The sequence below is a fragment of the Crinia signifera genome, chromosome 4 (assembly GCF_055691185.1).
Source record: "Crinia signifera chromosome 4, ASM5569118v1, whole genome shotgun sequence".
Lineage (NCBI taxonomy): Eukaryota > Metazoa > Chordata > Amphibia > Anura > Myobatrachidae > Crinia > Crinia signifera.
The window spans coordinates 56526241-56542213 of NC_139220.1; the positions used below are offsets into that span (position 1 = coordinate 56526241).

Here is a 15973-nt window from a genome sequence, read left to right on the forward strand (position 1 = left end):
TGTATTGCTATTTTTTTCACATTTCAAAACGTTTAAGGCTGCAGTGGGAATGCACCAGAGTTGATTTACTGGTTAAAGATAACCGGTATTTAAAACTTTTAAAAAGCAGAGTCCTACACGTTTCAGAGCCGTTTTTTTATGCAGTGAGAATGGCTCTGAAATGGTATTTAGTAAAAACATCAGATTACAGACCTGTGATAGGCTGTCCCCTGCATTCTGCCTTGAAACGTGTTCCGAGGATTAAACGGGTTGACTGATGTGAATGGTACTTAAACGGTATTTAAAACGGTAATCTACTGCAATGTGAAGGCTCAGACCCGTTTTAAATACCGTTACAAAATACCGGTTTTTGAAACGTTTTGGCAGTGTGAAAGTATAAATGTTTCCCATGTTTTTTTCTGATACTAAATAATTTCTGAATTTTGCATCCTAAATACTGCATTATATTGTGACAAAATATTATGGTCATATGCTGACTGCAATATCCAATAATTGGTTACAGATCTTTGGAGACAACTGTCTTTGCCTTTTCATGTCAAATAAAATGCTGTTTCATTGTTCGAACAGTGTCAGTGTAGGTTTTAATCCCACATGAAGGTGCACTGGTTCAAAATTAGATGTAGACTGAGGTCACAAGGAAGTGACCTAAATTCCCTTAATATTTATTAAACATTACTGCTGTTTCTTGAGGCTGAGCAGACATGCTTTATCTAATCAGAATGACTGCCCCAGCCTTGAAGATCAGGATCCCAAGACCTTGTCACTTTCTACTGTATTGAAATAGAACAAGGATATATGTTCTAATTTTACATTTAAAATGCAGCAGAATGAGTTGATTTATCCTGGGTGAGAAGAGTGTAGTGTCAGCTAGAAGTATCACCTCACATCATCTATACTGTTATTAAAAATCGATTCTCTAGAGAAAAGAAAAATGCCAGAGAGTGACAGTGTGCAATCTGTTGTCATTTATTCATTATCCGGGCTCCCAGGGGAATTGGCAGATGAGAGTAAAACAATTTCAGTGGTATTTTTTTTTTTGGGGGGGGGGGGGGTTTGGCTCATAGAATACACATATGTGCAGATTATCTTGAAAATACTCTGCTTATTAGTATAGGTAGTAATGCTGCTTAATTGCTCACTTGACTATGAAGCACAGAAAGTACAATTCATAAGCCAATGGGACGCTTACAATAGTGGAACTTGCATAGACTAACAAAGTCAATCTGCTCTAAAAATTTAGAGCACATCTCTGCTTCTCTGATTCACATCTTATGAGACATACACACTGTGCGATATGAACTACCGATATGGACTATATACTGTAGTCCATATTGGTAGAAAACAAAGTATACATTGCACTGTGTGTATACAGCTAACAATGCCACAGTATACAGTTCACAGTATACAGCACACCGTATACAGCTACCACTGGTCAGTATTGCAAGAAAAAATAAACTGCGCAAGAATGAGCTATTTCAAGTATAGTCAAAATCGTCCAAAGCCAAAATAGCACCATGAGAGGCAATATTGGTGGTTCTGGGCTCCAGGGAGTTCAAGGAAAATCACGTAGTCAAAATCTGCTATAGCCAAAATTGTGTATATACTCTTAAGTGGGACAAATAGGGGCCATTTTCCAATCTCTGCAATGTTCTCCACACGGGCCTTTATTCAGATCTGATCGCAGTACAAATTTTCTGGAAAATGGGCAAAACCATGTGCACTGCAGGTGGGGCAAATGTAACATGTATAGAGAGAGTTAGATTTGTGTGAGGTATTTTGTTTCTGTGCAGGGTAAATTCTGGCTGCATTATTTTTACACTGCAATTTAGATTTCAGTTTCAACACACCCCACCCAAAAGTAACTCTTTCTGCACATGTTACATCTGCCCCACCTGCAGTGCACATGGTTTTGCCCATTTTCCAAACAAATTTGGGTACTTGTTTCCTAGCACGGCGCCTGTGATTTGTATCGCAAGGATCGGGACCGAAAAAATTGAGTCGATTGCATTGCATGCAACCAAATCGCATGCGATGCGATCGACGTGATTTTTACATTGGAATCAATGTAAAATGGTCCCTAAGACCCAATTTGACATTGTGCCCAATGTAAAAAGCCCCCGAAACCCCAAATTTAATTGCATACCCCCCCTCATGGCTGAAATGTCCCCTCATTGTTAACGCCACCCCACTATTGATGCCAACCTGAAGCGTGGCGAGCGCAGCGGTACGCGTCCTCCGACCTTTTCATACCCCCACTATCCACGTCGACGTGGAGTTAATTTTATAAAGTGTGGCGAGCGCGAAGCGTGGCGAGCGCAGCAAACCCCGCGAGGGGATGTGCATAACTTCACAGGTATACGCGTCCCCTCGCGGGGCTCGCTGCGCTCACCACGCTTCGGGCACTTTATAAAATCAACTCCACACCGACGTGGAAAGTGGGGGTATGAAAAGGTCGGAGGACGCGTACCGCCGCCCCTCGCGGGCTCGCTGCGCTCGCCATGCTTCGGGTTTGCGTCAATAGTGGGGTGGCGTTAACAATGGGGGGACATTTCACATACTTAAAACCCATGAGGGTGCATATACAATGAGAAATGGGCCATATTGGCCCATTTCCCATTGTTCCCTATGTAAAACCGCGTTGATCGCGCGATCACATCGCATGCCATTATAACATTAAAAGCTAATTTAACATTGAGCCCTATGTAAAATCACGTTGATCGCGTCAGTCGCATAATGGCATGCGATGGACGCAATGAACGCGTTAACTTAAGGTATGCGATCGAGTACGACGGGCGCCGTGCTAGGAAACAAGTACCCATATTTGTACTGCAATCAGATCTGAATAAGGGCCACTGTGTGATGTACACATTGCGGTACAATATAGACCCTAACATTGACACGTCTCTAAGGAGTAAAGTGGAAAATTGCTAGTTTTGGTGGTCATAATGTGGCGCTGTTGTGACCATTCTGGCAGCACTGTGAAGCAATTGTCCATAATGAGCATTAAACCCCATTACACAATAGAAGGTAAAGTAAAAGATATCTTTCAGAAAGCCTATTCTGAAAGATATCTTTTACTTTATCTTCCAGTGTGTGTTAACGATGTGCGCCCCTGTGCATCGTTAATGACTCCCTCCCTCGTCCAGCATGTCCGGGTGAGAAAGGTCCTTATTAGCGATGGCCATGCTGCAGTAGCAGTATGACTGTCGCTCCCCCCCACTGCCGCTCACCAGGCAGAGGTGTTCTCGGGGAGGAGCAGCCACTGTTTGGGAGAATGGGCATCATGAACACAGTTTCCTTGGCATCAAAATGCCCCCTGAGACTTCAAATCTTAGTAAGGTCAGACTTAATCAGGCTGCAGTTGACCGATGGTGCTGATGTTCCTCTAGAACTATGATCGCAAATACAGGCACCAGGTGGTATGCACCTCTTCCTGCATTTGCATTGAAAAAGATTGCATACTGTATGTATGTATGTATGTATGTATGTATGTATGCTGCTGTGGACAGCTAAGCATATACAGTCCTTTCTGATTTAGACCTTGGGTTTAAGAACCATTGTCCTAGAGCATCAGTATTTTTTTTCACATAGTATGATGGCAACTTCTACAACACTATGTCAAACACTTTAAATACTGAGTGTAATAAAAGTTAATCTTACCTAATACTATACTATATGATATGCTCACTGTACTATGAATCTTTGCTAGGGTTGTCTGCTATATACGGTATGGTCTTTGTATGCTACATGTACAGTACAGAAACATACAGTAAAGTATTGCTTTTATTTATTTATTTTACCCATTTAGCACTCTTCACGGGAATGATATATCAACTGTTCCAGAAGGTTCATTTAACGATCTGGCGGCATTATCACATCTGTAAGTAAATAGTACAGCATGACTGAATCGCTTATTAGATCATGTACACGAATGGTGTGTACACACGGTTGATTAGACTTGCTATTCGATTCCGATGCCATCAGATCGCATCAGGATCTAATCTCACGGCAAGCCACCCGACATGCATGCGATTTGGACGATATAGTGCAGATCTGCGCTATATAGTCATTGCTGCCCTGTCTTATCTGGGTTTCGATTTGTGCTGCCATGGGACGATCTGCATGCCATCTATATGCGATCCCAATGTGATTTTTGACTATATATTTTAAATCGAATATCAAATTGTGCCATGTGTACACAGCATACGTTTGGTATTTTGATATTTTGTAGGATTTGAGCGATTGTTACATACTGCAATTAAGACACAGTTTGACTGTTTAATTGTTGCAATGTAAAAATAAACAGTAATGGCTTTATTCAGTTACATGCTATGCCAAACGGCCTCATGCAGCAGTAGCTGGTCTACAGAACTTCATGGGAGACTCAGCCGGCTGATTGTGTGGCGGGTGATTTGCTGCTCTGCTCTTGGATGCAGCGGAGGACCACACATCCATGCAGGAGGCATATACTTGTGCCAGAAGCCTTCAATATCTGAGCATTATTGCTGCTTCCAAGTAATCAGCAGTACTGCTCTTTCCAACCACATCTGAATCCACCCCATAGTCTATAAAATCTAGGAAATGTCAATGAGTATGTGCTGTGTGGACTTGTGGAACATAAAGTAGCACAGAGCAAAGATTGTATAAGCAGAATTTTCTACCTCCTTTAAACTGTTGGGTTTTCAATGAAACTCTATTTGCACACATTTTATCACAGTTTTGCTTCTCTCCCAGCATGACATACTGTAGTTGGTGATGTAGCTTCTCCTGCAGGCTCCCTGAGGTACTTACCTTTTGTGGCTGAAAATACATCTGCTCTGCATGACTCATTAAGAGGAATTAATTTCTCAATAATGGCTGTGATTTGCTGTACCGGTACCCATACCAGCAAATCACATCCATTCACATTGTAAGCTTAGCCTTGTGTGCAATGTCGGGGCTTTCATAATTTTCCAATAGATGCTCAGTTGGGCAGCAAACCCCGCCCACTGATGTCTTTTCCTTCGGACACTGCAGAGAGCCAGGAGAGGTGGAGCATAGGACAGTCGCTGCACGCTGCAAAGCATATTAGTAGAAGTACGCCCAGCTCCTTCTCTGCTGGGCCTACTACTATCACTATACATTGCAGGGGGCACTGGACAATCAGATCACAGAGGCCAGTTCACCTACAGGACATGTGGCAGAAGCACTGGCCACACCACCCAAGTTACAATGCTGTGAGTAGCTTCTAAAATGTGTGTGTTCCAGCAAATTAAACCCTCAGACATTCTGTTAATAAAATGAAAAGAAGTTTATTGCCCTTTTTCTTAGGCGAAAACCCACAGAAGATTTTTATTGCCAATATTGTATAAAACCATATTATTCCAAGCTTTAAATAAAAGAGAAATGAGCACAGTAATATATATAGTAGAACACAGTGTTGTATAATTGTATATAAAAAGCTGATCACATTTTTGTAGATAATTACCCTATGTAAGAGATTTTCCAATCTAGAGTCACATGACACACATCGCTCAAAGTAACAGTTAGTATGGCTTTCCCTGAACATGCTGCTGGTGATGGATTGGGAAATCATTGGCGTTGAACTGCAGCCGCTGTGCCATTTGGATACAGTTGGAATATAGTTACAAGCGTTACAGTTATTTTCTAATACCAACTTTATATAGAACACAATGGGGCAGATGTATTAAGCCTTAACAAGAGATAAATTCAAGTGTAATAAAGAGAGATAAATGTCCAGCCAATCAGCTCCTTAGTGACTTTTTTCAAACACAGCCTGTAACATGGCAGTTAGCAGGTGATTGGCTGGATGTTTATCTCTCCTTATCACACTTGCATTTATCTCTTGTTATGGCTTAATACATCTGCCCCTTAATGAGGAAAGTGTGATTGTATTTAATAAACGTGTCATGTTCGCTAGTACTGCTATAAACGGATAGTGACTGAATGAAATCCATCTGGCACTTTCAATCAAACAGATATTTCTTCTTCTCTGTATGCTTTTTCATCTCGGCAATGCTATAAGGCTGCATATGACTCAAAAGCAATATTTTCCTTTTTTTATTTTGGAGATAAATGGACAGTAGAACCATTGTGTATCCAATAAGAAAAGTCTTTGTACTATTACTTTGTGCTTGCCCTTTATTCTCTTGCTACATTACTTACACTTAGAGGTTGATCATATTAAATGCAAAAGGTGGCAGGTGCTGTTACAGTGGTGTTTAAACCCTGCAACTGTACCCGATCTCGCACCCTTCGCAGGCTGACTCTACTGCCGCAAAGTGTGCCCACTGCTACGATGATTCGCACCAGCAAACTCAATGCAGCTAACAGGGTGGACCGCTTAGAATGAAGTGATATTTTGTGTGATTGTTATTCCCTTTTCTAGTGTTATTTTGAGACCTATTTGTTGTAGTTATAATTAATCATAAGCATAAAGAGGTATTGAAGAGTGCTTCTTTCTGTTCCAGGTGGAGTGAATTGTTAAATATTTGGTGTTTTAATACTTTCAGTGCCCTCGGGACAAACCCACTGTACTGTGATTGCAACTTGCGTTGGTTGTCTGAATGGGTTAAAGCAGGATATAAAGAACCAGGTATAGCACGCTGTAGCGGGCCGGAGGACATGACAGATCGTCTCTTGCTGACTACTCCAACACAGAGATTTCAATGCAAAGGTACCTGGTCATCGAGCTGCAAATGGCCCATATTTGTCTTTATCAGCAAAATGTAACCATTAAACGTTATTTCTGCAGGTTATAGGAAGCTTAGAATTCATGTTTTGTGCTTCAGATGGTCCCAGGCTGCTGGCAGCCTCAGCAAAGTCTGTCAGGTGTGACTGACTAGTCAGAACTTTGTGGGCCCCACAGCAACATTTTGAAAGGGCCAATTCCCCAATGCTTTTAGAGAGACACCTCTAGTAGTGCACTGCTCTTTCTGAACCATAATTGTACCTTAGTTCACGTTATGTCACATGGCAGGGCTACCAGTACACAGTATGTCACATTGTAGGGCTACCAGTACACAGTATGTCACATTGTAGGGCTACCAGTACACATTATGTCACATTGTAGGGCTACCAGTACACATTATGTCACATTGTAGGGCTACCAGTACACATTATGTCACATTGTAGGGCTACCAGTACACATTATGTCACATTGTAGGGCTACCAGTACACATTATGCACCACAGTGCCCCCATTTCTCACTATGAATTACAGGGCAGGATGCATGATGAATATGAATATGATGTATCCCGCCACTCATCGTGAACATACTGGCATCTATTATTGCCATATGCTTCAAGAAAATCACAGAGGGCATCTCCCCCAGTTAGAGCTGTCCTTTGGGATAGGACTTCTGAGTTTAGGACCGGCAGTCCTTCTGCGCATGCGTCTAGTGATGCAAGTGCCACTTGGATCCCTTTTAGGGGGAAAACATAAAGTAAGTCCTTAGGCTTCCATTGGACAAACACCAAATCCAGGCCCCGGAATGTATTGCATACCGGAACTTGGTGAATATGTGGTATATCCAAACTTCCAAAGACAGCATGCAGGTGCTTTGCTTATTATTTTTGGGGAGATGTGAAATATATATCTTCAATAGTAACTAATGTATGGAGTAAGGAGATAATTACAGATAGATACATGATCCTATGGTTACAAGATCTTGTAGAATAGAATAGAATCAACTTTATTGGCCATGTATGCTTGCGCACACTAGGATTTTTTTGTGGATTACAGTGCAGCATCAAACAGGGGTAAGGGGGAGGGGAGACATTACATATATTACATTAAGACATTACATGCATTCCATTTCTATCTACGACTATGGTGGATAGGTCGCCAAGTAGGGTCACGTTGTTTGGTTGTTGATATTGGGATTGCAATCGCTTTGAATGGATTGTTCAGTTGATGGACGGCTAACGCAAAGAAGCTTCTTGCGGATCTGGACGTTTTGGCGGGGACAGACCTGAACCATCTTCCGGATGGTAGGATGTTGAACAGGCTGTGACCGGGATGCAGCTTGTCCTTCACGATCTTCTCAGCGCGTTTCCTTACCCTGGATGATAACAGATCCTTATCGAGGGGAGGTTGGTCTCTATGATCCTTTCCGCAGTCTTCACTACCCTCTACAGTTTTTGTTTGTCATTCTCACTTGTGCCACCGTACCAGATTTTGATCAAGGAACATAAGACAGACTCCACAATGGCGGTGTAGAATACGCACAGCAGCTCCTGTGGGATGTTGAATTTCCTGAGTTGCCTCAGGAAGAACAGGCGCTGTTGGGCCTTTTTGATATTTGTGGTTATGTTTAATCCCCATCTTAGGTCGCTGGACATGGTTGTTCCTAGGAATTTGAAGGATTCAACCCGCGACACCACTGTGTTGGCTATTGTTAGTGGGACCAGTGCATTTATTTTTTTCTTGTAGTCGACCACAATCTCAACTGTTTTGGTGGGGTTTAGATCGAGGTTGTTGCTGCTGCACCACTGTGTCAGCTTCTCCACTACACGCCTGTACGCGGTCTAGGCCGATGATAGTGGTATCGTCTGTGAATTTGATGATTTTTACTGACTGCTCAGCTGAGGTGCAGTCATTCGTGTAGAGAGAGAAGAGCAGAGGGGAGAGGACGCTCCAGTACTAATTGTTTGTGTGCTGGACGAGAAGGCGCTGGCTTTTACCACCTGTTCCCTTGCCGGTAGAAAGTCCACTATCCATGAGCATGTTGATCCTGGGACTCCTAAGGAGAGGAGTTTTGGCTGCAGGATGCCGGGGACAATAGTGTTAAATGCTGAGCTGAAGTCCACGAATAGGACTCCTGCATAGGTGCCTCGGTGGTTGAGGTGTTGTAAAATATGGTGCAGCCTGAGGTTGACCGCATCCTCTACACTTCTGTTCGCCTGGTAGGTGAACTGCATGGGGTCAGGGTGAGAGTTGGTCACTTCTCTCAGGTGCTTCAGTTGTAGTCTTTCGAATGCTTTCATGGCCACTGAAGTGTGTGTATATATATATATATATATATATAAATAGGCTGAAATGTATATTTAATTAATACAATTACACACTTAACTTCTTTAAAACGTGTGAATGTATTGTCCATACGCCTACACCCGCCTGTTACTTACAATGCAGTCAGGGAGATGACACAAAATGGTTTAATACAGTAGTATATGCACTATGTGTGTTAGTTAGGATATAAGCATTGGTCACAATGCAATGTGTTATTTCCCATCAATGAATCTGTCCCAAACTGAACAATAACACATCCATAACAGCTATTGCAACTTCTTACCTTAATGTAACTCATGGTTGCTTACCTGACTCTCTCCTCCAGGGAGAAAATGCTCTACTCCTGGACTTCCCTGGTAATGTATGATTGCCAGCACCTGTGGGGAGCTGTCTAATTGATACTGATCACCACGGGTGATGGCAATCCTACATTATCAGGGAAGTCCATGAACACAATATTATCTCCCTGAAGGAAAGGGTCAGGTATGCAACCATGATGTAACTGCTGTGGTGCTAGTGGTATGAGTATGAAAGCTTTACTTCATCTTAGCTCCAAGTGAGTGACACTTGACAGTCCCATGTATGAAAAGTGAGGCACACATAGTCTATCAATGTGCTAATGGAAAGGAGACTACAGTACCTATCTGTTTTCACTGCAGTTGGCAAACTGCGCTTCTTAGTAGTATGTTAGGACACACAGGTGAAGCCTTTGTAGTGGAAAGCGCTCCCAGAGAAGCCGGCGTTTCCATCTCACTCTCTGACATCCACCTTAAATCACCATTCATCCTGAGTCATTTAGCTGTTTGCCTAAGAGTGATTTGCAATTACTTCATTTATATTTTATGGTAGCCTACTCCAAAAGCCCATGCAGGAAATTAAAATTGTGTCTGTAGAAAGCACATCTCCCTGGAATTAACACTTAAGAAACCATTTAACATAAGTCTGCTCAGCTGCCACATTCCGGGGAGGATTCTGATATTCCTCGAAAAACGCTGCTCCACCGTGCAGGTATCGGTGCATAAATACTTTCATTAAACCCACAGTGAAATAAGCATGAATCAGATGGAACCTATGCATTATTTTTATAGGCCCTATTATTCCCGCTATGTGAGTATCATTATTAAGCTGCAGACATAAAGTCAACAGAGTACTCCTAAAAATAAGCTGATATTTATTATAGTTTAACGAGGCTTTATTACTATGTAACTTTTTCCTCATTAGTATGGCAAGTGCACATCCCCGACTTAACAGTGTTCTATAAAATGCTCTATAAAGCAAATGTAGCAGTACTTTTTTATTATGAAGAAGAGAAACTGCTGCTTGTTTCAATTAAATGTATAAAAATAAAATGAAAGCCAGTGGTCTGGAAGCTCTGTGATCTCTGAGCCTGGATTTGACTCTGCGAGCTAAAAAATTCATTGAAATAAACCCACGGATGACTGGATGAGCACTCTCTAAGTGCATTCAGTGCTATACCTGCATCGCCAAACACACAACAGGGCCACAGGATTCTCTGGGGCTTTCCTTGTCTTGTTAGAAGAAATTAAGGAGGTCATCTCCGTTGTGATATTCTAGGCACAAATCTGTTACTTTAATATGATTGCAGATAAACACGGAGAATGTATAATGATTCAGGTCATGCTTTCTCACCTCACTGCCCCAGGAAATTGCAATTGATCCTCTGAGCAATGTTGTGCTATTTAATGCTGCAGTATTCAAAGAGACTTGTGTTGTTTTTATTTTTAAAGGGAAGGGTCTGTGCTGCCACTGGTTATAGTAAATCTTTCTTCTTCCTGTCATGTATTATTGGAAGCTGTTGGGTACCCAGGACATTCATGTAAATGGTAGGGTAAGTGCAGTTCATTAGGGGCAGGGCTACAATAAACATCATTGCGTTCATTCAATCCACTGCGAGGGGCATGGCCTATACTCGCGATGCTCTCATGAAACCACACCCCCGTTTTCGCCGCTGTGGGTGCCTGCCCAACGGTTCTGTGAGCTGCTGGCCATGCCCCCAGCCCCTCTGGCTGCAGGAATAAATGCTGCACAGCATCTATTCACAGGTGACAGGAGGGGACTCGCAACTGCCCCCCCACGGAACACTGCCAGCCCCTGGAGGTACGCGGGAATGTCCCAAACAGTTGGGAGGTATGCATACTGTAGAATCTGATTGGTTGCAACATCCCATCTTGGTTAGACCTTCCATCTTAGTAAATATACTCCGGTAAGGGCATTGTTCATACTTTTTTGTAAATTAACAGTGCAAATAGGATTAATCTAATCTAGATTGTAAGCTTGCGAGCAGGGCCCTCCTACCTCTATGTCGGTTTATTTCTACCCAGTTTGTTTATTCACTGTTGTTTCCAATTGTTAAGCTCAACGGAATATGCTGCGCTATATAAGAAACTGTAAATAAATAAAATATGTGGATGATGTTTGCATGGGTTTTACTCTTAATAAATAAACCTTTACATTTGAAGTTATGTATTCTCTGTTCCATCGACAAAGTAGTGCACATGAAAACAGTTAATGTCCCACAAGCAGCTGTTTCCCTTCTCAGTGCCATACGTCACATAACACTACTTGTTATTACTAATCACAACATAGACTACTACATTTACATTTCCCTTGTACCAGAGATGTTTTCCAGATCTAGGCCCCATACATAGTGCCCCAGGTCATTAACAAAAAACACTGTTTTACTTTATTTTTTAAAAGATATATAGCAAATATTTGTGTGACACACCATATAGTTTATTAACCACAATCTGTAATACATTACATTTTGTTCTGTGCACTAAAGATGAGTTAGGTTCCTATGACATTTTGTGCAAATCACATTTCACAGATATTTATCAGTGTCATATACCGAGTGCCAATTCAGTCTTTCAGTGCTGCATTAGTTCCACCATTCTGTGGTGTTTCGCAGTGTCTTGTCATTTCTCATTTCCTAACATTTCTAAATGTTCTATTCTGCGAGTGCCTCTGGTAATCAGTTCGTTCTCCTGTGTTGTATGTTTGGGGTAACATTAGGAGCACATACTGTATAATCAAATTCCGCTAGCATGCAAAACGTCTTGTCCACATAAGGAATAAAGGCAACTACATAGGGAAATAGTGCTCCCTAGTTATGCATGTGTGTGTGCGGCAGTGGCTTAAGTTCGCTCCAGTTGCCCGGAGGCAAGATATATATTGGTGCCCCCCCCCCCCCCACACACACACACACACACACACACACAACCCTATATAACCTTATATAAAATATATATTTCTAATCAGAAATATAGATAGATTGATAACAAATATATTTCAGAACTCAGCCACAGAAGCAATATTGTTGGCTTTTAAAATATTGATTTAAACGTCCAGGGGGAGGAGAGGTGCCCCCTTGGGAGCAGGAGCCTGGCGCCAGATGACTCCATTGCCTCCCAGAGTTCTGCCTCTGGTGTGTGATAGCTCTGGCTTTGAGTGATGACATTTTAATCATGGGGAATTGGCCCCAGCTATTTGGAGACTTGTACAGGTCGAGTATCCCGTATCCGAATATCCGTTATCCGAATTATTCCGAAAACCAGACATTCCAGCAAGTGAAAAAAATTATTTTTTTTTTGCTAAAAACTCACTGAGGACATATGTAACAGCCCTACTGAGGACATGATATGTAACTGGCACTATATATGTGCAAGAAAATGATTGCTTGCCATTCAAATTCAATATCTGAGATAGTACACACATTTTGTTTCATGTTTTGAAACCTTGTTTTTTAAACAAATAAAATACATTTGTGTGCATTTCATGTGTTTGATGATTTTATACAGCATAAATGCAAGATACTTCAAAATACATCATTGAAATATTAAAATATTCCGATATACGGAATAATCCGTTATGCAAAATTTTCCTGGTCCCGAGCATTTTGGATAAGGGATACTCAACCTGTACTTGCCTTCTACTTTGCTTTATCCTGTATATGTAAAAAAGTAACACATACTGGCAAACCTACAATATTGTGTAGTAGTGATGCTGTATGTTTTCTTCCATTTACAGTATAAGGGTGGGCGGGTCCTAACCATGGATGTTTAGGTGCATACTCACATATTAAAACTGATAGCTCACTAAGGTGCAGTGCACAATCAATCAGGATATCAATCCAGCGTCCATAATAGAATACATGATGGGTGCACTCACCTGACTTTCTCCAAAATGTTATGAGTGTTTATTCAGCAGATGGCACCCGAAATATCAACTGACATTTCAGTCCTCATGCAGAACTTTAGAGGTCCTACATGAGGACCAAAATGTTGTTTGACATTTCCAGTGCCATGTGTGGAATAAACATTTGGAGCTTTTTGGAAACAAGCTGTCAGACTGTCCTGATGTATTTGGTAATAGAAACCCTACTTCCCTGGTTTATAAACGCTCTCTCTGTATTCTTACTTTTAAGGTCCAGTGGATATCAACATTGTGGCAAAGTGCAAGCCGTGTTTTTCGAACCCCTGCAAGAACAATGGGTCGTGCACCAGTGACCCTCTGGAATCCTATCGTTGCACTTGCCCCTATGGATTTAAGGTAATACATTTTTATAGTAAAATGGGTTCCCTACATAGTTAAGTAAAAATTGATTCTATACACATACTGGGGGTTATTCTGGTTTACACGCATGCTCACATGTTTGTTATCTGCGCATGTGTATTTCTGTTCATCAGGTGCACGCACACAAGACTGCAGACAGGGGCCGTGGGTTGGCGGGCCGGGGGTTTTGCCAATGGGAACGCCCAGCATTTCATGGGCGTTTCCAAGGAATCACCCGGTGACGCGGGTGCGGGGGTTGGGCAGTGATGTCAGCTGCCCGCCCTGTTCCTGTCAAGTGTGCATGCAAATTTAAGTGACCTGAGAGTCAGACCTTCCACAGTATTCGATGGTCGGCAGCCATCATAGGATGTGGGTGTCACCCCATAGGCTGCAAATGGATGTTTGCCAAAACATCTATTTGCACCCGTGCGACCAAACCTGGCATGTGAGGGGTGGGCGGGTTTACGTGTGAGTGGCAGGCAGCGCCTGGGGGACTCACAAGGCTGTGAATGTAGCAGCCATGCGAGTCAACCAGCATAAGGTCCACTATACTTATGCAGTAAATCCTAGCAGTACATATATATAGCAGGGAGATAGGTGGCACTCCCATCAGACTTGTTAGCAATAACAGAAGTCCTTTATTGATCCTACGGCATTACAAGGTATTCACCTCATCATCAGGGACTGATTGGTCCCTGATGATGGGGTGAATACCCTTGTCTGATGGAGTGCCACCTATCTCCCGGCTCTCTATTGTGGACCTGACTGGTTCTTGAAAGGCACCTCAGCAAGTATACTGTACCTTTATTATCTTATGCCCGAGTGCCGGATCTATATATATATATATGTATATCTTGATTGATGTGCTGGTTCCACCTCTATAACCTACGATCTATTACTTCAATCATTTAGCCTGTATGCAGCTTCACTGGCATCTGGTCTGCTGATACGTCTCCCATAGTGATGCACTGGGGAAATATTAGAGACCTTTGTATAATATCTTCATTTCATCCAGCATATGCATTCTGTAGTTCGAGGAGTTTTACCACCAAGGTTGAAGCAAATACATTAGGAATCAAAAATAATGAAGGCGTAATATAAACTTAAGTGCGCACATTCCACATTTCCTTGTGAAAACATGCAGGCGTTATTACATTCCATTCACATCTCTGTCAGGAGATGCTTATCACAACTTTGGCTGCTTTTATTGAAATGAAAATTAGATCCTAAAATAAGTTTTTTTCCTGTCTTTTACCATTAGGCAGATTCATCAGATGCTTTTCCACTTCAGTTGGTCAGGGATAGTATTATTATTATTGTTTATTCATACTTTATACTAGTGCCAGTAACACACACACAATACTGTCCAGAAACACACACAGATAGAGAACTCATATAACACCAGCTCTGTGGTTTCCACTGTATGATAGTCAGTGGTGCAAGTAGGAAAAACGACTTAGTGGTACTGTGCCGCGCGCCACAGGCGCACGAGGAAAAATGGGCGTGGTCATATGACACTAGGGGGAGTGGCTAGAATATTGCACGCCGAAGGCACACAGCCAAAATTCACACAGTAATGCCTGTTACGCGTCACACACCCAATACATATGACCCATGCCATAATGCCCATTACACATTATGCCCCACACCATAATGCTCATTGCACCGCACAACTGACGCCCATTATTAATATACCCCCACAGTGCCAGATATGCCCCCAGTGCCAAATATCATATGCACCACACTTATGCTCCCACAGTGCCAGATATCATATGCCCCCACAGTGCCAGATATCATATGCCCCCACGGTGCCAGATATCATATGCCCCACAGTGCCAGATATCATATGCCCCCACAGTGCAACACATATGCCCCCAGTGCCAGATATCATATGCCCCACAGTGCAACACATATGCCCCCAGTGCCAGATATCATATGCCCCCACAGTGCCAGATATCATATGCCCCCACAGTGCCAGATATCATATGCCCCCACAGTGCCAGATATCATATGCCCCCACAGTGCCAGATATCATATGCCCCCACAGTGCCAGATATCATATGCCCCCACAGTGCCAGATATCATATGCCCCCACAGTGCCAGATATCATATGCCCCCACAGTGCCAGATATCATATGCCCCCACAGTGCCAGATATCATATGCCCCCACAGTGCCAGATATCATATGCCCCACAGTGCCAGATATCATATGCCCCCACAGTGCAACACCTATGTCCCCAGTGCCAGATATCATATGCCCCACAGTGCATCACATATGCCCCCAGTGTCAGATATCATATGCCCCACAGTGCAACACATATGCCCCCAGAGCTTCGGGCTCGGTGGCTCGCTGCGCTCGCCACACTATTCTATTCTCACTCCACGCCCT

General features: G+C 42.6%; 1 protein-coding gene across 1 annotated transcript in view; it reads left to right on the forward strand.

Annotated features, from left to right (window-relative positions):
• Positions 1–15973, forward strand: part of SLIT3 (slit guidance ligand 3) — a 627553-nt gene that overhangs the window by 546340 nt on the left and 65240 nt on the right. The window contains exons 24-26 of the mRNA XM_083181792.1: positions 3809–3880; positions 6513–6676; positions 13457–13581. Coding sequence (XP_083037918.1) covers positions 3809–3880; positions 6513–6676; positions 13457–13581 — 361 coding nt within the window. The remainder of the gene's footprint in view (positions 1–3808; positions 3881–6512; positions 6677–13456; positions 13582–15973) is intronic.